This window comes from Procambarus clarkii, chromosome 11, assembly GCF_040958095.1.
Source record: "Procambarus clarkii isolate CNS0578487 chromosome 11, FALCON_Pclarkii_2.0, whole genome shotgun sequence".
Taxonomy (NCBI): Eukaryota; Metazoa; Arthropoda; class Malacostraca; order Decapoda; family Cambaridae; genus Procambarus; species Procambarus clarkii.
The window spans coordinates 38129388-38157142 of NC_091160.1; the positions used below are offsets into that span (position 1 = coordinate 38129388).

Below are 27755 nucleotides of genomic sequence, written 5' to 3' on the forward strand. Positions count from 1 at the left end.
GATCATGTATGAGATTAAAGTTTATGGTTCGGCGGCTCCATCGGTCTTAGCGCAGCTTTATTCTTTCCAGAATGGTGCCCTTCGCTCTGCGCTTGCGGTTATGCCCTCCTTGCCTATGCCTCTCCATGCAAAGTCGGGAGTTTGGCCACTGCGATTTGGACGCCTTCTAGTCCTTTGTCGACGACTCCAACGGATAGTGCGTCTTCCAGCTGCACTTTTGCTTACTCGCTTGCAGCCCGATGAACACTTGTGGGATGTGCCGGCGGGACGTTTCAGGCGCCGTCATCTGCCTTTCGTAGTCTGAGCCTTTGACACTTATTCAGAGTTTTCCGTTCCAGTCCCAGAACCCGTCCCTGGTTTGGTTATCAGTGTTTCGGTGGACGTTTTCATGCCTCCTTGCCGGAAGAAGGATTTAGAGGGTCTAGACCCTTCGATATTCCCTGACCTGCGTGCCTTATACCAAGGATACCAGAAGGTTTACACAGATGGGTCCCATGTTAATCAGTTGCCGACAACCTCGGCGGCTGCTTTCTATGCTCCTGTCTCCTTGTGTCAGACATGGAAGCTTTCTCCTGATCATTCGTGCCTGGCTGGGGAACTTCGCAATTTTACTCGTATTAATACTCCTCCATCACGTATCCGGGCCCTCATTGGTTGTCTTCTACGTGGACTGTCTTGCAGCCCTGTGTCTGATATCTTTTCAGCGTCCGCGGGTCTACCATCATACGGTGGCACAGATCCATGGGGAATTGCTGTCTTACTCAGGTTTCCCGGGTTGGTCAGTCTCTGCACTGGGTTCCATCTTATGCATGGTTTCATGGCAATGAGAAGGTAGATGAAGTAGCGGGATTGGTGTATGTTCACCATAAAGTTACACAGGTACTTCTGGACCTAAAAAAGACTCTGTAGCATGTTCAAGCAGCCTGCCTCACGGCTTGGGCGGAGGAGATGTTGACTGTCCTTAGGTTTTCTCTGGGTAGCCTCCGATAGAGTGCCTCTCCCCGTCCTCAGGCCCGTCAACACTCGCATCTTCTTGACATGACCCTTACTCGTCTTCGGATTGGGTAAACCTCTCTGGGTGCGCATCTCCATCGTCTTTAAGTTGGTGGATTCCCCCTACTGTCAGTGATGTTCGAACCAGGAGGATACTGTGGAACATCTATTTCTCCATTGCCCACGGTTTCACAGTGCACGTCAGGCTACAGTGCTGTCTGTAGGCTACATATTCCTTGCCTCACGGTTCCCATTCTCCTTGATGGAGCGGGTGCAGAAGATGAGGACGTCCGTTATGGCATCCTTCGCCATACCTTTCACTTTATTGGACACGTCTGTCGACAGTAGAGACTTTAGGGTTACCATCCCTCTCCGCACTTTTCTGGTATCGTGCAGCTGGGGCGCATCCGAGTCCTCGATCGTCAGCGCCCCTATATCAACAACAACAGTACTATCAAAACAGGAGGATGGGCTGATGTAAACATAATTTGGATATTTATTTACGTGTATAATTTGGTAATACTTAAAACTAAACAGAAAGTTAGTTTACCTATAGGAGTTGTTAAAGATATTTAGCAAATGATTTACAATTTGAAGGTGATATTTAGAAACTGTAGTATTTTATGACACAATAACGGCAAAACACAGCACACAAATGCGTCTGAGCACGTGCGCACGCAAATGATGCTCATGCAGCACTAAAAATGTGATTTGATTAAATATCTTCGACCTAAATAGTCACGAGCGTTTAGTTTTGTTCATTTATTATGCACCCCATACTCATCTTGTGGGAGGTAGTGGAAAGGGTTACAGAGGCACATAATGGGCTCAGGGACTGAACCCCACAATTCATTTAGCTAAGCAAGTTACAATCTTGATGAGCTAGTTACAAAATTCAGTATAAGTCGTCACATCATAAATGGGTTTGAGATCGACCACAAGTACAATTTATAAATTAAGCAACTGACATATGTGGAGAGCTAGTGTCACAATTGATATGTTTGTCCTGCACACCGCCCCCCATCCAATGGGCAGCGGTGGAGAGGTTACAATCACTTAGATACTACCTACTGTTTGCAAACTGGGGATATTTGGCTAAAATTTCTGGTAGCAGATCATTTTCAATGAAATATTTACACATTGTTGGAACATTGGTTATAGAATTGTCCCTGAATTTATGTATCTTTTCGCACTCCATCACATAGTGACGGAGAGTGTCCGAATAATTTTGTTGACAGTTTACATTTGGTCAGGTCTAAATCAGCAGACAATGAGAATTCCCAGAGATACTTGTAACCGAGTCTAAGCCGAGCAGTAGTAACATCTAGAAGTCTTCTGATTTTATTGGATGAACCATAGATGTGTGGCTCCTCTTGCATGATAGTGTGATGATAGATGGAGTTACTGGTGTCGGATTCACTTTGCCTCAGATCTACAAGATTTTGTTGAAGTTCTTGGTGCACTGCTGCTCTCAGATCGCTCATTGACAATCCAAGGTTACACTCAACGTCTCCTTTAATCCTTTTGTACCAAGCTCTCTCTCTATCTATACTGTTTTTCAGATCCTTAAAAAGACAGCCGCATTTTTCCTGCTGCTGACTTGACTAGTTGGGTTCATCCTTATTCATCATTAGACTGATGATTATTCATTGGTGTTGTTGTTTTAGATTCAGCTACTCAGAACAAAAACTTCCAAGTACCACGGGCTATGGTGAGCCCGTAGAGGACTTACCTGGCACATACAAGGCTGTATGTTCGGTGAAAGATTACTGTCATATCATTCACTATGCCAAAGTGAATGATATGACATAGGGAAAGATACGACAGTAATCACACGCACCGACGATCGTAGGAGGCTTCGTATACATAAGGAGGTGTTCATTCGGTAGCTGACACCAGTAATCAACATCCAGATGAATTCTACTTCGAGCATACAACTGTTCGATGGTCCTCCACTGATCCGGAGGGAAGATGTAAGACCTATATGCAGGCGATGAGTCACAATAACGTGGCTGAAGCAATCGACTTGAGAATGGTCCAGGACGGACCGAAACGTCGTCGTCCCTTCAATTTCTAGTGTGTGGTCTGGTCAACATGTAAGACCTAGCGGACAGCTAAAAGCCGGAGTCAGGCAACAATCACCTCACCCTACCCTTCGCCACTCCCTACGATTAAGAGGCTTAATTTTGGTGAATCGTAGAGTGGGGTGTATCCACACTTATAAATGTCTAGATTTCTTCTTGTTAGAGCACCATCTGGTCACCACTTGGTCCGGGAGACATCTCCCGTCACGCAGGGTGCAGTCGCGCCTCCACAGATCTCCAGTATCAGCTCTTGATACTGGTAATGGCTCAAAAGGGCCACCACTTACGAGCTATTCATGCCCGTGCCACCTTTTAGGTGGCTTCATCTTCATCAATCAATTCAATCTGTTTAAATCACGGAAGACATCTTCCGTCACGCAGGGTGCAGTCGCACCTCCACAGATCTCCAGTATCATCTATTGATACTGGTGATGGCTCAAAAGGGCAACCACTTACGAGCTATTCATGCCCGTGCCACCTTTTGGGTGGCTTCATCTTCATAACACATTCACAAAGGAGACATCTCCCGCCATGCAGGGTGCATTCGCACCTCCACAGATCTCCAGTATCAGCTCTTGATACTGGTAATGGCTCAAAAGGGCCACCACTTACGGGCTATTCATGCCCGTGCCACCTTTTGGGTGGCTTAATCTTCATCATCATCTTGTTAGCGCCCCCTACCCAGCACCGCACCTGTGCCAGGTAAGTCCACTACGGGCTCACCATTAGCTCTTTTGTCCAGCCTCTCAACTGTCGATCAACTGGTGTACAGATTCCTGAGCCTACTGTGCTCTATCCTATCTACATTTGAAACTGTGTATGGAGTCAGCCTCCACCACATCACTGCCTAATGCATTCCCTCCATTAACAACTCTAACACTGAAAAAGTTATTTCTAACGTCCCTGTGGCTCATTTGGGTACTCAGTTTCCACCGGTGTCCCCTTGTTTGCGTACCACCCATATTGAACAATTTATCCTTTTCAACCCTGTCAATTCCATAGCTCATGCTACCTGCCCCGCTCCTGTGCCAGGTAAGTTACGGGCTCCCCATAGCCCGTGCTTCTTGGAACTAGTTCCGAGTAGCTGAATCTATAACAACAACAACAAACATCTTGTAAGCGTGTCTGTTACAAATTTGCTTACTGTTATGGGGGGTATAGAGTATTAAGGAGAAGGGCCAACAGCTAGAATCAGGATGTATCAAAATTAGTGGAGATCAGATAGACCCGGCCGGCCCCCAATAAGAACATAAACAATATTAATTAATTTAGTGGCTTCACGAAAATATGTCAGCCTAGAAATTGATCATTGATCCCCTACACAGGAAGAATGGATACTCATTTAAAAACTAACATATTTATTAAACCCTCTTAACAACCCCCAATATACATTAACAACAATAACAATAACTACTTTACCACACTATTTTACGTTAAAAGCCTTGGTCCACATAAGCAGGATACAAGGTTTTACAATTAGGACAAACTAGGGTAAAGTCTACTTGTAAAGAACTCTAAAGCCTAAAGCAGCTTGGGGTAGTGAGCCCCACGTGGTACCCTATCACAATACAAACACTGGCTTATACTACACAATCACTATACAAGTCACATAAGCCTATCTAGTAGCACGGTTACATAGGAGGATACTTATCTTAGCTGTTGTGGAAACTTAAGGTAAGGTAAAGGGGGAAGGAAGAGGAGAATGGGTTCGAGTCACTTCTGGGGTGTGAGTTTTCAGTCGCATATAGTCCTGGGGACCATTCAGGCTTGTTGGCATTTGTGTTCCTCACGTGTGCCCCAAAGAATGAGGTGATTTGATAAAATGCTATGCCCAAGATTACCATCCGAGTGCCGGCTGGGAAGTGGTTCACATTACTTCGGCTATCACTTCCCTATTGTCCGGTCGTGACGGTCAAGCGGATTAAGGCGTCCTGTAGTTACCAGTTGCGTTGCTCCTGGGAGTATGGGTTCGAGTCACTTCTGGGGTGTGAGTTTTCAGTCGCATATAGTATAGTAATTACATTCTTGTAAATTAAGCCACTAGTACGCACAGCGTTTCGGTCTGGTCCTTAATCTAAGAAAATTTGAAGTAGGTAAATACTGGCAAAATTTATAAAAATGATAATAGGTACATAGCAAGAAAAAACTAAAAGATGAGATAAATTTGTAGGTATATTAAAGCACATAGGTAGCTCAGATTGATTGCAATGACAGCTTGAATGGTAGTTTAACAAAAATTAGTAGGCACAATACAACATATGGCTAGTGCATAAAAGAAGACAGCAATGAACACAATGATAAAATTGTTTGGATTAAGTACATAAAGATTTGGAGATCGGGTAACACTAGATACAGATCAAATTTAAAGCTCAGTGTAGGGAGGCTTCGTTCTGCAAATTTTTCAAACCTGAGAGAAAGCTTGGAGGGCTTGAAGAATTGCAGAACGAAGCCTTGAGGATTATCCTTGGGTGCCCTCGTACCACAAAGATACTTAATATGAGAAAGGAACTTAATATTCCGAGCGTTGTTGATCGTGTTACTGAAATTAACTGTCAAATTGGTATAAAAATGCTTAGGCTAACTCATCCTAACCCTTGCACAGAAGCCCTCCAGAATTTCTTTATTTATGATCAGCATTGTTCCAAATGGATAATTAAAACTGGAACTCAACTCAGAATGTATCAGGTTCATAATTTGTACCAAGAGAAACAACAACGACACTTTCCTGCACCGTGGGAGATTACACTCTTTCCAGTTTTAATCCCTCCCTTTCCACCCAAGAAGCAAATTAGAGATCAGCTCAAGCTTCGTCTTGAGGCAAAGCTCAACGCCTTAAGCCATATTGATGCTCTGTCCACAGAGCATTCTCTCTCTCAAATCATATACACTGATGGTTCCCTACACCGCCCCACGGGTGCAGCTGGAAGTGCAGTTGTCCTGACAATGGGCGATGGCCTATACTTTGAGTGGAGAGTCCGTATAAACAACTGGGCCTCTACCCTTCAGACCGAACTATTTGCCTTGCTCCTTGCACTGAAATGTGTACAAGTCTCCAAACTTGATACATTAATTGTAAGTGACTCCTTATCATCCTTAAATGCTCTTAACTCTTTAAGACATAACTGTAACATGCTCGTGTCCGAAGCTAGACACAAATACAACAAAATTATTATGGATGGTAACAGAGTCCATTTCATGTGGTCTCCATCTCATGTTGGACTCCGAATGCATGATAGAGCTGATAGGTTAGCCAAAGAATCAGCCTTTAAAGGAGCCGTTGAGTGTAACCTTGGATTGTCAATGAGCAATCTGAGAGCAGCAGTACACCGAGAACTTCACCAAGATCTTGTAAATCTGAGGCAAAGTGAAATTGACACCAGTAATTCCATCTATCATCATACTATCATGCAAGAGGAGCCACATATCTATGGTTCATCCAATAAAATCAGCAGACTTCTAGATGTTACTACTGTTCGTCTTAGACTCGGTTACAAGTATCTCTGGGAATTTTCATTATCTGCCGATGTAGACCTGACCAAATGTAAACTGTGTCAACAAAATTATTCGCACACCCTCCGTCACTATGTGATGGGGTGCGAAAAGATACGTGAATTTAGAGACAATTCTATAACCAATGTTCCAACGATGTGTAAATATTTCATTCAAAACAATCTGCTACCAGAAATTTTAGCCAAATATCCCCAGTTTGCTAACTGTAGGTAGTAACTAAGTGATTGTAACCTATCCACCGCTGCCCACTGGATGGGGGGCGGTGTGCAGGACAAACATATCAATTGTGACACTAGCTCTCCACATATGTCAGTTGCTTAATTTAGAAACTACTTGTGGTCGATCTCGAACCCATTGTTGATGTGACGACTTATACTGAATTTTGTAACTAGCTCATCAAGATTGTAACTTGCTTAGCTAAATGAATTGTGGGATTCAGTCCCTGAGCCCATTATGTGCCTCTGTAACCCTTTCCACTACCGCCCACAAGATGGGTATGGGGTGCATAATTAATGAACTAAACTAACTGTAGGAAACTACGAAGATGAAATTAGGTATGTGGGAACCGACCTGTGAGATTTATATTTATTTAATTTATATGAATTTATATTTTCGTTAATTTATATACTTCGATAGCAATTTGTATAATGATAAGTGGACTGTATTTCTGCAATAATGTCATAATCTCACAAATCGATCCTCTACACATTAGGGGGGTTTATTAAATTAATATATATGCAGTCAATCAAACTACAGTATTAACTACATACATTGAAAAGGTTCCTTATCTTATAGTACAGCAGGTTACTCCACCAGGTATAACTAGGGTGTAGACACCAAATTATCCTCTTTGAGGTAGCTTCCATCACCCAGTAACTGGTGCACAAAGTCTTCCTCGTCTTGACCTGTCAAAAGGGCGCTAACTGTGAAGCCAGAATCCTATATATGACAAGCTATATCAGAGAAAACACTATACATGGAACAATAAAGACCTGGCTTAATTACCTTTAGTTTGAGGCTTTCACGTGCTCTAACCGGGTCACCCTATATAATGACATTAATGGCCATAAATGAAAGATACATGGGTTTCGGAAAGAACACTTAACTTGAATTGTAGACATTGTGTTGGAGATGGTACCTTTGGTTTCCATAACACTACGTCCAAGTAAAATTAACAGGAGCCGTATTTGCTCCTGTGAGCCTCTGGTCTAGTATAAACAATGGCTGTTTAACACTCCATACTATTGACGTTACTGGCCGACATTGTCCAGATATGATAGGAGCCGAATTTGCTCCACACGTCTCGGAGGTGACACAACAATGGCTGCCCTCCTTCCTCCCTGACGCCTGGCTTACATTGTCCACATATCAGAAAGTGATAGAAGGGTCACATTTACTCTACTTTAATATTGATAATTAAGTTAATTTATATAAGATGTTTTATGATGGTAAAGTCCAAAGACTAATGTATTTAAGAACAATTCCCAGCAGAATAGCTGGTGAATTATAATAGTATGTGGTGATGATATCCCGTTTTCTATAGACGGTAATTCCACTACAAGTTACGTTTTCTATGGGTAACTTGTTTATACAACACAGCTCTTATCTGTCTGTATGATATTATTGTTAAATGGTGTCGGATTTTCCGACAAGGTACTTTTTGTGTTTGAATGAGGCAAAAGTTTGAAAGCTTTTCAATTCACAAGGGAGTTCCTTCCTTCCCGGAATACAACTCGCCAAATCCTTTAACAATCAGATACCCATTCACTGCAGGGCAAAGAGGCTACAGTTAAGGATTGGCCCAGTCGATCCTCCCCGGCCAGAATACGAAAACAGGCCAAAGCGTTCGCAAAGCGCCCGGCGGGTGCTTTACCACTACGCCACGGAGACGGCTATGAAAACAAGATTGTCGTGAAAGGCTAATTGTTGATGGGCTCACAGACAGGATTCACTTGTGTATGTCTCCATACCGGGGTCCTCAGGCGAGATTTCTTGTTTCTCCTAATCAACATGAAGAAAATTATGGTGTTGACGGACATGAGACAAGCGTAGAAGAAGGCTTCGTGAGAGGCTCGGTGCTTGAAGGCCCCCGTGGCAGAGCTCAGGCTGGTTAGTCCTGCAAAGAGCCACAAGCCGGCAGTAATTGTGAAGAGATTGGCTGCCTGTAGTGAAGACTTCATGGCCATCGGGGCCTGCGAGTAAGCAAAGTCCATGCCAGAGACTGTGAAGAGGACATCGCCGATGGTGATGAGGACGTACTGGGGAAGGAGCCACACCATGTGGACGTTTGCAGGGGCCGTCATGGGGAAGAGGAAGACGTCGGTGGTGGTGATGACGATGTCGTACACACCGTCCTGGTACACTGCAGCCTCTCCAACTTCCACCTCTTCCACCATCACCTTGTACTCCTGGGGACTGATACGCTGGAACTCCGTCTTTCCCTCCAGGAGCTGGAAGTTGTGGAGGATGGTGTCGTACGTGAGCGTCACGTTGAGCTCGTTGTGCGCAGGCGCCAACACCCGCACCTGTCAGGGCGAACCAACACAACTGAACAACACCAGGAAATCAGGCCCTAAATTTTACAGAATATGTATTTCTAAGGCACCATCAAATAATATTAACAATAACAATGATAATATCAGTAATGATAAATCATTTGAGCAGTGGGGATAGAAGCAACATCTTGGTGAATGACAGACTTGCGCTATGCCCCCCATAACATTCTACAAAAGATATTCATCCAGACACTACTGTGTCCTCTAAGGATTTTGTTGCTAAGGAAATTGTCTTAAGATGAAGTGGCATCTTTAGACGATGCAGCATCTTAAGAAAAACCAGCATCTGAAGATGCTGGATCAATCCCTGCTCGGCTCCAGTGATTTTATCATTGATAAATCACGCTGTTGTGATTGCCTTGTGACTATCAATAATAATAGTAACAAAACTAATAAAAAACTACTTAATAGACCTGTAATAAATGGATCTTATTTATTTGTCAAAAGTATTCAAAAACTTGTTTAATACATTTATGAGTATGTGGAAAGTTGTAAAAATCTGTCTATGATAAAGTTTCAATATTTGTAAAAGTAAAAATAATTGCTAGGATATTATCATTCTCTGCCTGAACTGTGTTGTGAAGCATTATACTCGCCCGTTGTTGTGTTTTATTAATGTATTTTACAGTTGACTTGGCGTCATGGTGACACTTTATGAGACACTTTCCAGTTGCTAGTTACTTGAAATGATTAGTGCTGAATCTTTAGTAAAGTCTGCTCTCATTGTTAGCAATTAGCCTTTTTACACCCAAGAAACCCAAGGAGCGGAAATGATTGGGTACGGGGACTCACTTTGGTGTCGGCATCTTCGTCCTTGATGTACTCGAGTGTGGGAGGGAGAGCCAGCACGCCAGTGGAGGTGACAAGGAGTGTTGTCTCATGGGCACCCAGCACCCTCACTCTCACCTGCCTCATGTCTGGGGCGAGGCAGGAGGCTGTCACCTTGGCCTCCACCTCATCACCATGTGTGACAGTCAAGCTAGGCAGAACCACCTGGCCTCCGCTCTCCACACTCAGCTGACCGGTCTTGACGAAGGGCACCTCCATCACCATCTGGCAAGGCAGTGCGTTGTAAACGTGGATTCTCGCCTGCTCTGGAGGAATGAAAGTCTGTTCCACGCTCATGTTCACCAGTGCGTAGACCAGGAAGGCGATGATGGTGAAGCACATCCCCGCGATCATCCGTGATGTGGTCTTGGTGAGGACGCCAACGCGGGCCAACAAGGGGTAGACCACAAAATCAAAGACCGGAATGAGAGCTAAAACGAGCAGTGGGTTGGCAGTGGGAGACATCTCTGGCGGGATCCTATAGCTGCCCACCTTACCGTCGAGACGTTTGGCCTGGAATATCATACCAGTGAAGGTCTGATAGAAGAGAGCCCAGAAGAGCGGGAAGGTGCAGAACAGCAGAAGGACACGCAAGGTCACCTTCACGTCCAGCAGCAACTGAGCATCAAATTTGTCCTGAGCACGGTCAAGCCAGTGCTGCACAGGCTTTCGGTCCTTATCCCAGGTCTTGCGAACCGCGTATGCAACGCAGTGAACAGTTCTTATCATCATTGTGTCTGGGGGCCCCTCCTTGTACTGCGACCTACCTATAATATTACAAATACATAACAGATAATAGAGATGATGTGAGAGAATTAAAACACACAGACATCACATTAACTTTATATATCAATGAGAAAATCCACGAGGACAATAAGGTGGACGCGAACGTACGACCTTGGCGTTGCCAAGGCGCATACTCTACTACTAGACCAGCGTTGACTTGTTAAAGTTATACAACCGGATTTCTACTGCAATCGCAGGATGTCTGGAGGCCCCTACTGAAGCCAGTCCAAATTTTACGTATAACCCACAATCACTCGGGTGGAAGGGCAGAGTGGTCCCACACCTTATGCCCCAACTTCAGATACACATAGTGTGTTTCTGTGGCTTTTATGTAAAACCGGGACTGGCTTCAGTAGGGGCCTCCAGACTTCCTGTGATTTCAGTAGAAATCCGGTTGTATGCCTTTTGCAAGTCAGTGGTGGTCTAGTGGTAGTGTATGCGGCTTGGCAAATGCCAAGGTTGTACGTTCTTGTCCTCTTCATTGCCCTAGGGAATTTTCTCATTTTCTGAGACAATTAATTCCACAGCTGACTAATGGTGTACATTGTGTGCACTACAGTAGGGAAATCAGCTTGTGAATGCAAGAGTACACACACTACGGTTGTATACAATACGCGTGCAGAACCACATATTGGTTCTAAAATCATTATGTATGGACTTGGGTCTATCATGTTGGGTCTCTGATGAGCCTACATTACCAGCAGGCCATTGCTATCACGAGGGTTGTTGTGCATTAAAACTGTAACTTGCTTAGCTTATTGAATAGTGGGGTTCAGTCCCTGAACCCATTATGTGCCTCTGTAACCCTTTCCACTATACCGTCCACAGGACGGGTATGTGGTGCATAATTAATGAACTAATCTAACTAACTGTCCAGTTATGATTAATTAGATCGAGTTAAACATCCTTGTCCTAGAAGCAATCAATAGTCAAGGAGTTGGCCATTGTATTTGGTGTGCAGTATGACTTTTCTGTCTACGCACAGTGAGAGCGAAGGTAAGGAGACCCATCTTGAATTTCCCAACGACCGCCAAGTCCATAGCCTACAAGCTAGGGGGAGGGGACATGGATAAGGATAAGTCTACAGGCTAGGGACAAGCCTACGAAAAGGCAAGTGGGACAATCACGTAGGCGCAAGTCTACGTGATTGTGGGAGGCATCAGTGCCTCTTCCTCAATGGTCAAATTCATAGATCTGACAGCTGGTTCCCCATGAATGCTTGAGAGGTCCCAAAAAAGCCCGCCAAAGCATCCCTTCTGCCCCTAAAGTTTGCCTAAGCCAGACGTGTGAGGTCTTACTAGATGGGCCAACTAATGGTGCACTACCTGAGCTGTCAAGTGGAGACACTGGGGAGAGTATTGCACAATTATATATCAAGAGACAGTCTACAAATCTTATTGATGAAATAAAGGTTAACATATGTACGCTAATTATCTTCAAGAATATATATACCCGTCCTAAGTTACTAAGTAGAATGTTTCTAAACTCTGTTTTTCCTAATGAACAAACATGAGTGAGTACTGCTGTATGAGACAAAACATAAATTGATTAATTGATGAAGATTAAGCCACCCAAGAGGTGGTACGGGCATGAATAGCCGTAACAAAACATAGGAAAAGGAAGGGAATTAAAGCCATTAGCGGGACACACCTTTGGACTAATTACTTGCTTGCTCGCCTCCTACTCTTTACCGGCTTCTCTGACTGCCTCTAAAATGCTACGGTGTCATCTGGGACTAATATGCTACGGTGTCATTTGGGACTAATGTGCTACGGTGTCATCTGGGACTAATATGCTATGGTGTCATCTGGGACTAATATGCTACGGTGTCATCTGGGACTAATATGCTACGGTGTCATTTGGGACTAATATGGTATGATGTCATCTGGGACTAATATGCTATGGTGTCATCTGGGACTAATATGCTACGGTGTCATCTGGGACTAATATGCTACAGTGTCATCTGGGACTAATATGCTACAGTGTCATCTGGGACTAATATGCTACAGTGTCATCTGGGACTAATTTGCAGCATTACACACATATGTTTGTGGGTTTACAAAAAGTTTTATAAAGTCACCAAATTCATATTAAAATAGTCCATGGTGCCATCTTGAAAATACATCAACAAATAATAAAAATTGTTTAAATATTATTATCCTAGAGGACTGACCAGCAGCGAAGATGACGGTGGAGACAACCATGAGGCCGGCCATTATAATGTAGGAGAGGAAGTAGCAGTCATCACCGAAGCACTGGACAGAGTCTCGTATTTGAGCTGTTATGAATAGCCCGGCGAAGGTGCCAGCGTTAACCATCCAGTAGAAGGCGTAAAAGAACCTGCAGCAGAAATGACAAGTTAAGAGAATGCTAAGATGACAACTTACCAGTTTTCTGGTTTATGTGCAAAAAACGAATTAATAACTCCATCTAACACGTCATCGAGAAAGTATTATTGAAGGAAACTAAAATGCACATGTCTTATACAAAGATTTTGCTAAATATGACTATGGAATAGGAGCCATGATCCTTCTTCCATAGTTTTCCATCATCAAGCATTAAGTCCTTGTTAACGCTTTTCTCAGCGAGTCTGTTCGGGAACTTGGTTGCAACTTTTTAATTGCACTTCCTACCGTGTATAGCAAGGACAAATATTAGCCACACTACAAACCCATCTAACTCCTTTACAAAACCCACCAACCTGTGAACTCCCTCTTCCCAGCCTTCCACACCCATCAATATCCCCAATTCACCTCTGATGAACCTCTCCCACTTTAACATACCTCTTCTGTTGCTCCCGTTGTTCTGGGACTTTGAACTGGTCGGCCCCGAGGGAGGAGTACACAGCTTTCATGAGCCCTGCGCAGATGCCCAGCGCCAGCATGCCCAAGACTCCTGTGAACTTGGAGGCGTTGAAGGAGGCCATGATGGGGGTGACCGAAGAGAGGGTAAACATGGCGGCGCCCACTGTGTACCCGCAGCACATCAGGAACACTGTGCGAGCCTGTATGAGGAGGGTGACAGAGGCTAAGAGGCGTTGAAGAGGCACGGGGAGCATGAAAGTGTGAGGTTGCTCGAGCGAGAGTGAAGTTCAGCTTGGAAGATATATACAGATAACAGGACCTTCATTAAGGCGGACCTTCTGTGTTGAGGAGCTGTGCTGTCACGACGTGGGAGATCAGGTGCTCGCCATGACCTTGGTTCTTTCGGTTTATATCCACCTCCAGCCAGCCTAAATCGACCCAACGCCGCCCCTGCTGCAGTTGCAGAATCCTGCAGCGATAGGATGCCGCTAGTGGTAAAGATTACAAAGATACATGAAGTCATAGCCGTCACATGTGCTAACCGCAGGTGCAGCTGGACTGTGTCAAAGTGATCGCAGATCATCGGCTTCACCAAGAGCAATCCATCATTTCATTGCTCAGTAACTGTGAGAAATAAGAATCGGGAAGCGATTCTATGTGTTTGAGTGAAGATCGTGTGTAAATCTTCGATATTGTAAGCGTGGACTTTGATTATTTCCCCTGTCCTCACCAATGTGTTCCTGGCGTCCCTCGTGGCGCCCGCATATATTTACTTATTTATATATATATATATATATATATATATATATATATATATATATATATATATATATATATATATATATATATATATATATATATATATATATATATATATATATACAAGAAGGTACATTGGGATTGTGAGGATACATAGCATAGTAATTCCATTCTTGTAAAGCCACTATTACGCGCAGCATTTCGGAAATAGCACTTGGAAAGGGTCAGGATAAGGATTTGGGATAGGACGGGGGGAGGGAATTGTGCCCAAACACTTAGACGGTCGGGGATTGACGCCGACCTGCATGAAGCGAGACCGTCGCTCTACCGTCCAGCCCAAGTGGTTGGCCTGGAAGTTGAGAAAAGAAACAAAAAAAAGCATGGAAGAAATATAGAGAACACAGAACAGAAGGAAATCACAATGCATATAAAGAGTCCAGAAATGAGTACACAGAACTAGTGAGAGTACCTGTAAGCCCTTTGTAAGCTACCTCATTTTTTCTTTTATTGTTCATTTTGTGTTTGTTTTGTATAGTCTTGTTTATATATTTTCCTCCTTTTATAACATAATTCTATTTTGTAATTTGCCATTCTTGCCTTGTTTTCCTGCAACCAGCCTTTTTATGCAGATAAGTATAGACCCAGAACTAAACCTCTTATCCACTATCTATGACAATCATCACTTTAATGATCTAAATAACAGATATTTTACAGCACATGATGTAAACAATGTGTTAACACATAATCACAATATCTCTGTAATCAACTTGAACGTTAGATCCCTAGGTAAACACTTCGATGATGTTAGTGCCTTGATTGAAACTATTGACAACAAATTCTCTTTTATTATACTTACTGAAACGTGGTTAAAAGAGGATACTACTCAACTCTTTAACATGCCTAACTACTCGGCAATTCACAACTGTCGTCAAATTCAGAGAGGTGGTGGTATTGCTCTTTACTACCACCAAGAACTAACATGCTTAAAAGTAATTAGAACTAGAGACTGCTGTGGGGAGTATATCTTCGCCAGCTTCAGAGTCAAGGGTGCCGAGTCTGTCCTGTCTGTGGGTGCAGTCTATAGAATTCCTAACACTGATGTGTCCGAATTCAACTCTAACCTTAGAAATCTAATACTCGATAACAGACTGAACAAAAACCACCTAATTATCGCAGGGGACTTTAATATTGACCTCTGCGAGCCTGAACACCCTACTGCTGTTAGCTTCCTCAACTGTATGAATTCCTGCTTCCTCATACCCTTAATCACTAGACCTACTAGAATCACTGATAGTACTGCCACGACTCTAGATCACATCTGGACCAACATAACCTCTCCGCTTACTTCAGGTATAATCACCGATAGCACTACAGACCATTACCCCACATTTCTCTTAACTAACATTAGCAAACCACCTCTTGAGTCAAGAGTGATACGTTTTAGACTACACAATGAAACTGCTATAGACAATTTTGTAACTGCTGCTGATAATGTCAACTGGGAGTCCGAGTTAGGTAACATAGGGGACATCAAACTAGCAGTGGAATCTTTTCTTCAAAAAACTCTCTGCCTTTATAACACCCACTGTCCTATGCTTACAAAACAAGTCACAACCAAAAGGCTTAACAATCCCTGGCTTACAAAGGGAATACTTAAATCCATTAATAAAAAACATGACCTTGAGAAGAAGTATAGGTTAGGAATTATCTCCAAAGAATTCTCAAAGAATTACTCGTTATTGCTATCTAAGATAATTAGACGAGCCAAAACTAAATACTATGAAGATAAATTTACCCAAATAAAGAGCAACATTAAAAAAACTTGGAGCACAATTTCACAAATATTGGGATCAAAGAAGATTTTAAATAACAAACCAACACTCCTGTCCAATAACGATGGTCAGCTTTCAGCCTCTGATTCTGCTATTGAGTTCAATAGGTTCTTCCCTTCCATTGGGTCATCCCTTGCAAATGATATTCCATCTTCCAGTACTGACATTAAGGACTATCTTACAGGTAACTATCCACAGTCTCTGTACCTAAAGCCTATTAATTCCACTGACGTCAATGAGATAATCCTTTCCCTTAAAACCAAGTCTAGTGCCCTTGAGGAGATACCAACTTTAATTTACAAAAAAGCCTCCAGATCTTTAGTCCCTGCTATTGTATTGCTCTTTAACAAGTCACTTGAACTCCAAACCTTTCCAGATATTGTAAAAAAGCGAGAGTAACCCCTGTACACAAATGTGGTGATCTCACAGATGTTAACAACTACAGACCTATATCAATCCTGCCTAACTTGTCAAAATTTTTTGAAAAACTAATCTACAAGCAGCTTTACTCTTATCTAGACAAACACAATATACTTAGCTCTTGCCAATATGGATTCAGACCCAAAAAATGCACTAACGATGCACTTATTAGTATGATTAACTTGATTCATGCAGCTCTTGATAAAAATGAGTTCCCTGTTGGGTTATTTGTGGACCTGCGTAAGGCTTTTGACACTGTCAACCACCAAAACCTTCTTCTTAAATTACATCATTATGGAGTCAGAGGACACTCCCTGCAATACCTCAAATCTTACCTTACTGACAGGTTCCAGTATGTTTCTGTGAATAATTCAATTTCTCCCACCCTACCCATCAACATTGGTGTTCCTCAGGGCAGCATACTTGGCCCTCTCCTCTTTCTCATCTACATTGATGACCTTCCAAATGCCTCCCAACACCTCAAACCAATTCTATTTGCTGACAACACAACCTTCATTTACTCCAGTCCTGACCCCCTTGCTCTAAATGCCACAGTAAATACTGAGCTAAATAAAGTCTATCTTTGGCTAACTGCCAACAAACTCACCCTTAACATTGACAAAACTTTCTATATTCTGTTTGGCAATAAATCTCTAATCAAATAAATCTCAAAATAAACAATACCCAAATTTGTAACAAATTAAATGGCAAATTCCTTGGCGTTTTCATTGACCACAAGCCGAATTTCCAGGGACACATTCTAAATATATAAAAAAAAAAATCAAAAACTGTTGGCATTCTAAGATCAGATATTATGTACCCGCCCTGCCCTGGTGACTCTCTATTACTCCCTCATCTATCCATATGTCAACTATGGTATTTGTGCTTGGGGTTCTACTACCCAAAATCATTTACGTCCTCTAATTACTCAACACAAAGCTGCTATTAGGACAATAACCAACTCTGGCCCGACATCACTCAGTACCCCTACTCAAATCTCTGAATATGTTAGATATTAAGTCACTGCACATTCTCTCATGTGTATTATACATATATAAATCGCTGAACTGTAATGCCAATCCTGACCTCAAAAGCTTCATTGAAGGTTGTAACAGAACCCATGAGCACCACACCAGAAATAAATACAGTTTTGATATTCCAAGAGTACGACTGAATCAAACTAGAAATGCTCTACAAATCAAGGGACCCAGAATGTGGAATGACCTTCCCAACCATGTTAAAGACTGTACCTCTCTCAACCAGTTTAAGCTAACTCCCGAAAATCCGAAGAAAAATGGAATATTTACGAAAAATACTACAACGTTCTGGCAACACTGTGGTGCAAACCGTTTAATTTTATCTTGAAAAATAACGTAATTAGAGTCAAATTTCCCGCTGCAACTTTCGTGAATCTGGTCCTCGCGGCGTAGGTGCGCCGCGGGGTATTGTATCTTACGTTGTAGAAGTCTTATTTTTCGTAATAGCGTTGAAAATAACATGTTATGCATAAAGTGAATATAAACTCACTCATTGGCAACAGTCTCGTGTGAGAGAGAGGGTGGTAGGTGTCTCAGGCCCTCAGTCACTGTGTGTGTCTCAAAGGGAGTGGATGTATCGCTGACGCGCTCTCACAATATCTCCCAGAACTCATGCTATTTTTGCTATTTGTACTGCAATATGACTTACCAAACGAACAAGAGAAAAGCATTGAAAGCTAGATGCATGCGAGCTCTCCATAGAAGGTACGAGCTGGCCGCAATGCGTAAATCACGCATTGTCACGCCGCAAGTATGAGTATCTTGTCGCGGCGCGTTACGCAACTCCAACTTTTACAACTAGATCTGCCTTCACAGCCTTTATTTATTATTCAATTTACATGAAACTTGCACATTATATGTAGAGTTTACGCCTCTAAAAACGCATGATTTTTTTCTTATCTACGTAGATTTATTGATTTTATAAATAATGATACACTTCATTTTGTTGCATACGTTTTTTGAAACTTTTAAAAATCTGTATTATTGCACTAAATACATCTGGGACAAAGATCAATCATGCAAATCTTTATTATATAGTAAGGTCATAGCTGAGTGTCGTAGAAATGATTTTGGTTCACAATTGTGGGCTGTGAAAGCAATTGAACATTGTTGAAAAATTGTATATTTTTTTTTCTCCTTCTCTATTTAGGCTGAGATGCTGAAACTTGGCCTAGGTGCAGCACCTTTCACATGTATCAGGATAATAAATTATGAATACCCTACAACAACTCTCATAGTTCCGGTCTGATGCCCCCTTAAGATAAAAACGAAGCTATACCTAATAAATTCTCTGTAACCTACCTTACCCCTCTATTGTCAACCCATGTATGTTTTTTTTAAACGACGCTGTTTGTCGACCTAATTGTATTTGTGCTGCTTTTTCAGCCATGTTCCCCCCTTTTTATCTCTTATTTTATTTGTTCTCAACACATTTTATTCTTTATGCTCAATTAGTATTAAGCTTTAGTCATTTAAGTTTTTCATGCCCGAAACGCTTTGCGTAATAGTGGCTTTAGGCATTGTATGTACTAGCCCTATCTATAAATCCATCATTCTTTGTAAAATCTCTTGTATGTATGTACCTTACCTAAATAAACATTTATTTATTTATTTTATTATTTGAGAAGCAGAGAAACATTACAAGAATAACAGTGAATACAATGCTAAGTCCCAGCCAAAACTGTTGTAGAGCAACATCAGGAGGAAGACGACTGCAAACAACCATGTTATCAGATTTGAAAAATGGGAGATAAGAGATATCATAAGGAGGTAAAGATAAGAATGATTAGGAACTTAATAAAAACTTCTAAGAAGTATTCAAGATGAAACCTGATTTTGCCACTACAGTTAAGAGTCCAAACCGTATGGGGACTTCCACAGGAAAAGTCTCACTGAAATTATAATGACACCAGATGAAGTAAGGACGCTGTTACAGGAATTGGACGTGACGAAACCTGTAAGACCAGACAAAATATTCCCATTGACACTAAAAGAGGCAGCTGAAGCAGTTGTGCAGTCCCCTTGCTATAATATTAATTCCTCTTCAAAAACAGAACATCCTGATTGCTGGAAGATGGCTAATGCGACTCTGCATTCTATACTATAACGGCAGAAACCGTTGTACTATAGAACAGCATCACTAACGAGTATCCCCAGCCACTTACTAGAAAGACTGCTCTGAAGCAGGTTAATCAAACATTTAGAACAGACATATTTTGTCTCAAAACACCAGCACGGATTTAGTAAAGCAAAATCCTGCTTGACAAACTTGTTGCAGTTCTGCAGTAAGAAGACAGAAATGAAATAAGAGAGAGAAGGATGGGTATACTGTATATTCTTTGATTATCAGAAAAAATTTGATAATGTCCTATACAAGAGATGCCTTCATATCAATGTTTGCAGACTATGCAAAGCGAATGAGAAGAGTCATTAGGGCACACACAAGGAGACACAGGTGAAAACTTATTAATCAATTTAGTCACAGAGACACTAGATAGAATTTTTTCAGTGTTTGGGTAGTTAGAAAATGGAATGCACTAGCCAGCAGTGTGGTGGAGGATGACTCCACTCACAGTTTCAAATGTAGATATGATAAGAGCCCAACAGGCTCAGCAATCTTTACACCAGTTGATTGACGGTTGAGAGACAGGACAAAGAGGCAAAGTTCCACCCACGCAAGCACAACAAGGGGAGTATACACACACACCCGACCCACCTTGCCCAGATAGACATCGGCCAGGGTGGCGCCGGCAATGGGGGCGATGTAGACGAGGCCTTCCATGATGGCCTTGACCGTCGTGGCCGAGGAGGAGGTGAAGCCCAACATCCGCTGCATGTAGAACACAGCACCGCCGAAGAGCCCGTAGTAGACGAGGCGCTCGAGCAGGCAGAACACCAGGATGACTGTGGCCCCTCGAGGGTAGGCCATCATGACTGCCCAGCCAGACCTACTTCCTCCGTACGCCATGACGCCTCTCTTACTTCACCTGTTTCAGTATATACACAATTAAAAACCATAATGAAGGATGCCTGGATTTTTTATTTTAAACATTATGAAAGAAGCCTATGCTAGACTTGCAGAATTCAAAATAACTTTTAAATACATGGATGAAAGGGGATACTTAAAAATTATTCACGAGATTCGTGAAACCGACTTCGCAGTACGCAGTAGTTGTATGGTGGCCATATCTAAAAAAAAAAGCACATACACAAAATATAAAAGGTACAAAGACAAGCCACCAAATGACTTCCAGACCTAAAGCACACAAGAGCTATGAGCTTGAGGTGTAAAACAGGCACGTGCCAGGAAAGAGAAGGTAAGGAGATATAATCACCACATAAAACCCCTGACAGGAATCGACAAATTTGCTAAAGTGGAATTATTAAAAACTGAGACTTCTGGAATAAGAGGCCACAGACTAAAGCTTAGAAAGCAATAGTGTTGAAAACTTATGCAAAAGTTCTGCTTTGCGAACAGTTGTAGAAGGTTACAATAATTTAAGGGATGTCAGTAGATGCCAAAACTATCAGCGGGTTCAGTCATATGACAAAGATGAAGGGGAAGACGGGACACCACGAGCGTTGCTCACATCCTGCAACTACACTTAGATAATTATAAACTCACACACACATAATGTAATTGCAGGTACCTCTTGATCTTGGTGGCATAATACACCTATTATCACCACCGTGGAAGATGGCTTGTTTAGTGCAGATGAAAAATCACAATAACGTGGCTGAAAAATATTGACCAAACAACACACTAGAAATTGAAGAGACGACGACGTTTCCGTCCATCTTGGACCATTATCAAGTCGAATGTGATAAGACATGGTTGTTGTTGTTGTTGTTATTGTTATAGATTCAGCTACTGGGAACAAAAAGTTCCTGTTACGAACCCGGATTCAGCGTCCGAGCCGGGAGCAGTGACAAACACGCCATCTGTGGGTCAGCTCCCGAAACCCCCGCCAAACGAACGACGACACCTAGTGAGGACAGCGTGTACTGGCCTCGAGGACCAGTTTCCAGTCTGGTTCAGCGCTCAACACCGCCGCTCCTGACCTCTGGTGAGGTGGTGCTCCGACGACAGCGCCATCTAGGGAGTGGATATGTCGGGCGTTTGTATCTGAGCCTGTAAGTGTGATGTTTTAGTGTCCCTGTTATTGATGACGTGTCTGCTTACAGAGCCGACCTGGGACCACTGTGATGGAAGTGGAGTCAGTCTACCCGAGGCAGCCAGTCTCCATACAGTGAAGTTTGCTGCAGCTGTTGTGACGTCGTCCCCCCGGAAGAACACTGTGGTGTGTTAAGCCTGCCAGTGGAGTGGCAGTGAACGGATTTACCCGGGACCGACGGTTGGAGACGATAATCCACTGGGGTATTGAGGACAGGAGGGTGATTGGTGATATCACACGAGACTCCTGTCTAGGGCATACCCCCTTTTATCGTTCGTGGAGTGGCCGTACCAGCCTTGGTGGCTCAGTACCTTCCAGCAGACCTGCTGGACGTGTGGTTGACGGCCTCCACGACGGTGCCCCCAGTGGACCTGTGTTGTGGCTGACCTGTGGCCAGGGTAGGCTCGGCGTTCCAGAAGACACGTCTTGAGGCCACGAAGAAAGCACCAAGGAATCGGCACCGAAAGTGGTGTGGCACCAGAGTCTTCAGCAGAAGACTACAGTGAATAATCCCCTTTGTAAAGTGTTAATACCCTTCCCCCTTGTGTACGTTTTACTTTTATATATTTAAATGGTGAAGGTTATATTATATTAAGTTCTTACCTTTCTTTCCCTACTCCCTTTAAGTTACTTGCGTCACGGATCGCATCCCTTGATAGCCTCTACTGGCTTGGGGCCGGATATATATCTTCCTCTAACTACATCAGAGTAAGAACCCCGTTGCGTCCCGAGAGGGCCGTAACAGTTCCAAATAGCACGGGCTATGGTGAGCCCGTTGTGGACTTACCTGGCCAACCCGTTCTCGCACTTTCTTACAGTCAATATTGACGTATTAAATATGTGCATATGTGACATACTAAATATACTAGTTTACCTTGAAAAGCTTTATAGAAAACACCGACCTTACCTAACCTTCTTAGTATATTAGGAAAACCATCTTATTGCTTCGTAATTACAATTATTACTTAACCTGTACCTATAATAGGTTAAGTAATAATTGTAATTACGAAGCAATAAGATGCTTATCTTAACATACTAAGAAGGTTAGGTAAGGTCGGTGTTTTCTATGAAGCTTTTCAAGGTAAACTAGTATGTTTAGTATGTCACATATGCACGTATTTAATAAGTCAATATTGACTATACGAAAGTGCGAGAACGGGTTGCAACGACACAGGAACGGGGCTGTAACTTGTGAGACAAGGTTGTTGTTGTTTTAGATTTAGCTACTCAGAACGAAGTGTCCATGTAGCACGGGCTATGGTGAGCCCGTAATGAGACAAGGGAGGCAAGGGCATTAAGTAAGGCAAGAGAGAGGTGAGGAGATGGAAATCCTAGAGGAAGATAAGAGCAAGGCAAAATGTACGGAAGGTAAGATGTAATATAGGATGTAATAATAGGAGTAAGAATGGGAACGTACGAGAAACAAGAGAAAGAAAGAGAAAAAGGAAAGGTAGGCTTGTGTTAGGTCACGTTTGTTAGAAAGTTTAGAACATATGAGTATATTCTGTGAAAGGGAGAGTCAACAGCAACAAAGCCAGGACTCAGGTTCAGCTTGGGTAAGTGTATCAGAGCCGATTCGACAAGACGGCGTCTGTGTAGAGTATAGGCAGGAAAAATTATTTTAGAAGACCAATCAATAGGTCTTCTTTAGTAAAATTCTCTTTTTTCAGTAATGAGAAGTCATTATGAATTATAATACTGTCAGCATTCCTTATTTTTGTTCGATCAATTTTTCTCACACATTTCATTACTTGGGCAAACGAGGGATGTACACAGAACATGAAGTAAACTTTAATGAATAATATGGTAACATTTATTGTAGGCAACATAACCCCTTCTAACGTTACCATTCTAACAACCTTCTAACGTTACCTTCTAACAACCATTCTTGGAACTGTCTACCCACACAACCTCAAGCTCGTATGCAAAAATATCAACATGATAACACACACCTCTGCACATTCAGAGATGACATTTTACTGTATTAGATACGAACAGTAATGGTGAGCTTACCAGAGTGAACAACTGTGGTGGGGAGGAGCTGCGGTACCCACCGTGTTCAGGTCCACACTGACCCCAGTAGCATCAGTAACAGCCAGCCTCCCCACCACAACTGTTGGGCGGGGAGAGAGGTTCAGCCTGTCACATGATTGGGAAGGTCATTCCACATTCTCGGTCCTTTGATTTGTAGAGCATTTCTAGTTTGATTAAGTCGTACTCTTGGAATATGAAATAGATATTTGTTTCTGGTGTGGTGCCCATGGGCTCTGTTACAACTTTCAATGAAGCTTTTAAGGTCATAATTGACATTATAGTTCGCAGTTTTAAATATATAGAGTACACATGAGAGGATGTGCAGTGACTTAATATCTAACATATTTAAAGATTTCAGTAGGGGTACCGAGTGATGTCTGGGGCCAGAGTTAGATATTGTTCTAATAGCAGCTTTGTGTTGAGTAATAAGAGGACGTAAATGATTTTGGGTAGTAGAACCCCAAGCACAAATACCATAGTTGAGATATGGATAGATGAGAGAGTAACAGAGCGTCACCAGGGCAGGGCGAGGTACATAATATCTGATCTTAGAAAGAACGCCAACAGTTTTAGAAACTTTTTTGCTATATTTAGAATGTGTCCCTGGAAATTCAGCTTGTTATCGATGAGGACACCAAGGAATTTACCATTAACTTTGTTACTAATTTGTATATTGTTTATTCTTAGATTAATTTCATTTGAGGATTTATTTCCAAACAAAATATAAAAAGTTTTGTCAATGTTGAGGGTGAGTTTGTTGGCAGTTAGCCAAAGATGGACTTTATTTAGTTCAGTATTCACTGTGACATTTAGAGCTAGAGGGTCAGGACTGGAGAAAATAAAAGTTGTGTCATCAGCAAATAAAATTGGTTTGAGGTGTTGTGAGGCATTTGAAAGGTCATTAATGTAGATGAGAAAGAGGAGAGGGCCAAGTATGCTGCTCTGTGGAACACCAATATATGGACTCTCGTACATATACATTGACGTAAAGGACACTTAGATAGACACACAGAAATCACAATTGCGTGATGCATCAAATGAACAAAAATGTAGGACCATGTCGTAGCCGAGTTGATTAAGGCAGCGTCTGGGATGCTCTTGGACGCAGGTTCGAATCCTCTTCACGGCCCTTGTGGATTTGTACAATTAGATAGAATTTGGTACTACTCACTTTATATAGTCTGGAAACAAATGAAGCTAAAACCAAATTTAAATAAGGCCTTCTTATGTAATTTAAATAAGAATAAGGCCTTCTTATGTAGCAGGATTATGTATTGGATTGAAGTCTATGGCTCGGCGGCTCCATCGATCTTAGCGCAGCTTTATCCTTTCCAAAATGGTGCCCTTCGCTCTGCACTTGGGGTTATTCCCTCCTTGCCAGTGCTCTCTCTCCATGCAGAGTCGGGAGTTTGGCCACTATGATTTGAACACCTTCTAGCCCTTTGTCGACGACTCCAACGGATAGTGCGTCTCCCAGCTGCACATCTGCTTACTCGCTTGCAGTCCGATGAACACTTGTGGGATGTGCCGGCGGGACGTTTCAGGCGCAGTCATCTGCCTTTCATAGTCTGGGCCTTTGACGCTTATTCGGAGTTTTCCCTTCCAGTCCCAGAACCCATCCCTGGTCTGGTCGTCTCTCCAGTGCCCCCCATGGGCGGAGGAGTTCATCAGTGTTTCGGTGGACTTTTTCATGCCTCCTTACCGGAAGAAGGATTTAGAGGGTCTGGACCCTTCGATATTTGCTGACCTGCGTGCCTTATACCAAGGATACCAGAAGGTTTACACAGATGGGTCCTATGTTAGTCAGTTGCCGTCAACCTCGGCGGCTGCTTTCTATGCTCCTGTCTCCTTGTGTCAGACATGGAAGCTTTCCCCTGATCATTCGTGCTTGGCTGGGGAACTTCGCAATTTTGCTCGTATTCAGACTCCTCCATCACGTTTCCAGGCCTTCATTGCGTCTTCTACGTGGACTGTCTTACAGCCCTGTGTCTGATATCATCTCGGCGTCCGCGGGTCCACCATCATACGGGGGCACAGATCCGTGGGGAATTGCTGTCTTACTCAGGTTCCCCGGGTTGGTCAATCTCTGCAATGGATTCTGTATTATGCCGGGATTCATGGCAATGAGGAGGTAGATGAAGTAGCGGGGTTGGTGTATGTTCACCATGAAGTTACACAGGTACTTCTGGACCAAACAGACTCTGTAGCATCTTCAAGCAGCCTGCCTCACGGCTTGGGTGGAGAAGATGTTGACTGTCCTTAGGTTTTCTCTGGGTAGCCTCCAATAGGGTGCCTCTTGAAGATATCCTTACAGTGTACCCAAAATTTGCCAGTGCCGGCTACTAAACATATGGCCCTGTATGACTAACCATCCTGCGAGATGGGGACTTGTATTACCACTGCTACCTTATTCAATCTTGTGTTGATGATATCCTCAAAATGCATCCTGAGTCTGCCAGTGCAGACTGCCCATCACATGCCTAACGGATGACTAACCATCCTGTGTGATGGGGATTTCTTAGCATCACGTAGTTAGCTTGTTTGACACACTGTACTCCACTTCATTTAGTCTAGAGTAGCTGCACTAATGCAGATGTACCTCATATATTAATAAAAAAAAAAGGTGCCTTTCCCCGTCCTCAGGCCCGTCAACACTCGCAACATACTTGACATGACCCTTACTCGCCTTCGGACTGGGTACACCTCTGGGTGCGCATCGCCATCGTCTTTAAAACACTTTCGCACTCTTGGTGCTCAAAAAAAAATAATACCCTAGATGCTTTCGGCGCTCCGCGCGCCTACGCGGTAAGACCGAAAAAGTGTACACTCTTTTTACTGTCCTGATAATAATTGAAGGCGCACGTATTTAAATTTGGTATCACTGTGTTCGCAATAAAATTGTCTATAAGAACATATCTATAAAATGCCGCCAAACCATAAGCACTATCAACACCAAATAAAAAACTATTCAGATCACTCGCCAAGAGCGCCAAACAGCAACAAAATGTTTCCACTCTCTTAATGGTTGCGAAGCCTACAGTTGTCCTACATCGCTAATTGTGGTATCATTGGAATCGCAATAAAATTCTCTACACGGACATATGCATATAAATATAGATTCAATGTCGTAGCCCACCCAAAACAGTGTGGGAAGTGGCCGAAGTGTTACCCGCGGCAGCATATCGGCGAAACTCGCTTTGAAAAGTGTATATTCAATTCAGTCCTGACATTATTTGTCGATGCATGTATTTCATTTTTGTACCAATGTGCTCGCAATAGAATGTTCTATAAGAACATAAGTATTAAAGGTCACATAAGTATGCGTTCGACCGGCAACATATATAAAAACTACGTTGATTACACTCGTCGTGTCAATAATACAATTGTTTTATCACGATGATTCACTGCCACGCCGTTTTCTTTTATAAGCTGTTCGGCTATTAGAGAAAACGTAAATTTCATGGCAAACATTTGTATACTATTCCCAAGTTGATCGGATAATAAATGGATTTTATACAAATATTTTTTCGATGGACTACAGGCGTAGTCTGTTATGCGGAAACGTAAGAAAATACGGTGACGACTCATGGATAATCTAAAGTGCGAAAGTGTTATTAAGTTGGTGGATTCCCCCTACTCTCAGTGATGTTCGAACCAGGAGGATACTGTGGAACATCTATTTCTCCATTGCCCACGGTTTCACAGTGCACGTCAGACTACAGTGCTGTCTGTAGGCTGCATATTCCTCGCCATTCTCATTCGCCGGTTCCATTCTCCTTGATGGAGCGGGTGCAGAAGATGAGGACGTCCGTTATGGCAACCTTCTCTATACCTTTCACTTTATTGGACACGTCTGTCGACAGTAGACTTTAGAGTTACCATCCCTCTCCGCACTTTTCTGTGCTGGTATCGTGCAGCTGGGGCGCATCCGAGTCCTC

The 27755-nt window shown here is 42.8% G+C and overlaps 2 protein-coding genes across 4 annotated transcripts; one reads left to right on the top strand and one right to left on the bottom strand.

Annotated features, from left to right (window-relative positions):
* Nucleotides 1-5237: 5237 nt before the first annotated feature.
* Nucleotides 5238-27691, bottom strand: LOC138363443 (peptide transporter family 1-like). Of its 2 annotated transcripts, none has more exons than XM_069322627.1 (6): nucleotides 23797-27691; nucleotides 20325-20595; nucleotides 13540-13760; nucleotides 12930-13096; nucleotides 9935-10737; nucleotides 5238-9112 (listed from the first exon to the last, which is right to left on the bottom strand). In XM_069322627.1, the coding sequence occupies exons 2-6, from the start codon at nucleotides 20574-20576 to the stop codon at nucleotides 8507-8509; spliced, it is 2049 nt and encodes a 682-aa protein (XP_069178728.1). In that variant the 5' UTR covers nucleotides 20577-20595; nucleotides 23797-27691; the 3' UTR covers nucleotides 5238-8506. The 2 variants fall into 2 exon arrangements, with proteins under 2 accessions (XP_069178728.1, XP_069178730.1); XM_069322629.1 differs by lacking the exon at nucleotides 23797-27691 and adding an exon at nucleotides 13896-14029 and having other exon boundaries at nucleotides 20325-20463.
* On the top strand, nucleotides 14463-22644 carry LOC138363445 (uncharacterized). 2 transcript variants are annotated; one of them, XM_069322633.1, is made up of 2 exons: nucleotides 14463-18313; nucleotides 21794-22644. In XM_069322633.1, exon 1 carries the CDS (start codon nucleotides 14943-14945, stop codon nucleotides 16548-16550), a length of 1608 nt encoding a protein of 535 aa, XP_069178734.1. In that variant the 5' UTR covers nucleotides 14463-14942; the 3' UTR covers nucleotides 16551-18313; nucleotides 21794-22644. The 2 variants fall into 2 exon arrangements, with proteins under 2 accessions (XP_069178734.1, XP_069178733.1); XM_069322632.1 differs by lacking the exon at nucleotides 21794-22644 and adding an exon at nucleotides 18759-20318.
* Nucleotides 27692-27755: the final 64 nt, after the last annotated feature.

Bases quoted from the DNA above. Each gene is read 5' to 3' on its own strand.
- LOC138363443 (XM_069322627.1), bottom strand. From the start codon at position 20,576: ATGGCGTACGGAGGAAGTAGGTCTGGCTGGGCAGTCATGATGGCCTAC. The intron at 13,761-20,324 runs GTGGGTCGGGTG...CTCCTCATACAG, and splicing joins CCGATGTCTATCTGGGCAAG to GCTCGCACAGTGTTCCTGAT. The intron at 13,097-13,539 runs GTATGTTAAAGT...TTTCTGCTGCAG, and splicing joins CAACGGGAGCAACAGAAGAG to GTTCTTTTACGCCTTCTACT.
- LOC138363445 (XM_069322633.1), top strand. From the start codon at position 14,943: ATGCAGATAAGTATAGACCCAGAACTAAACCTCTTATCCACTATCTAT.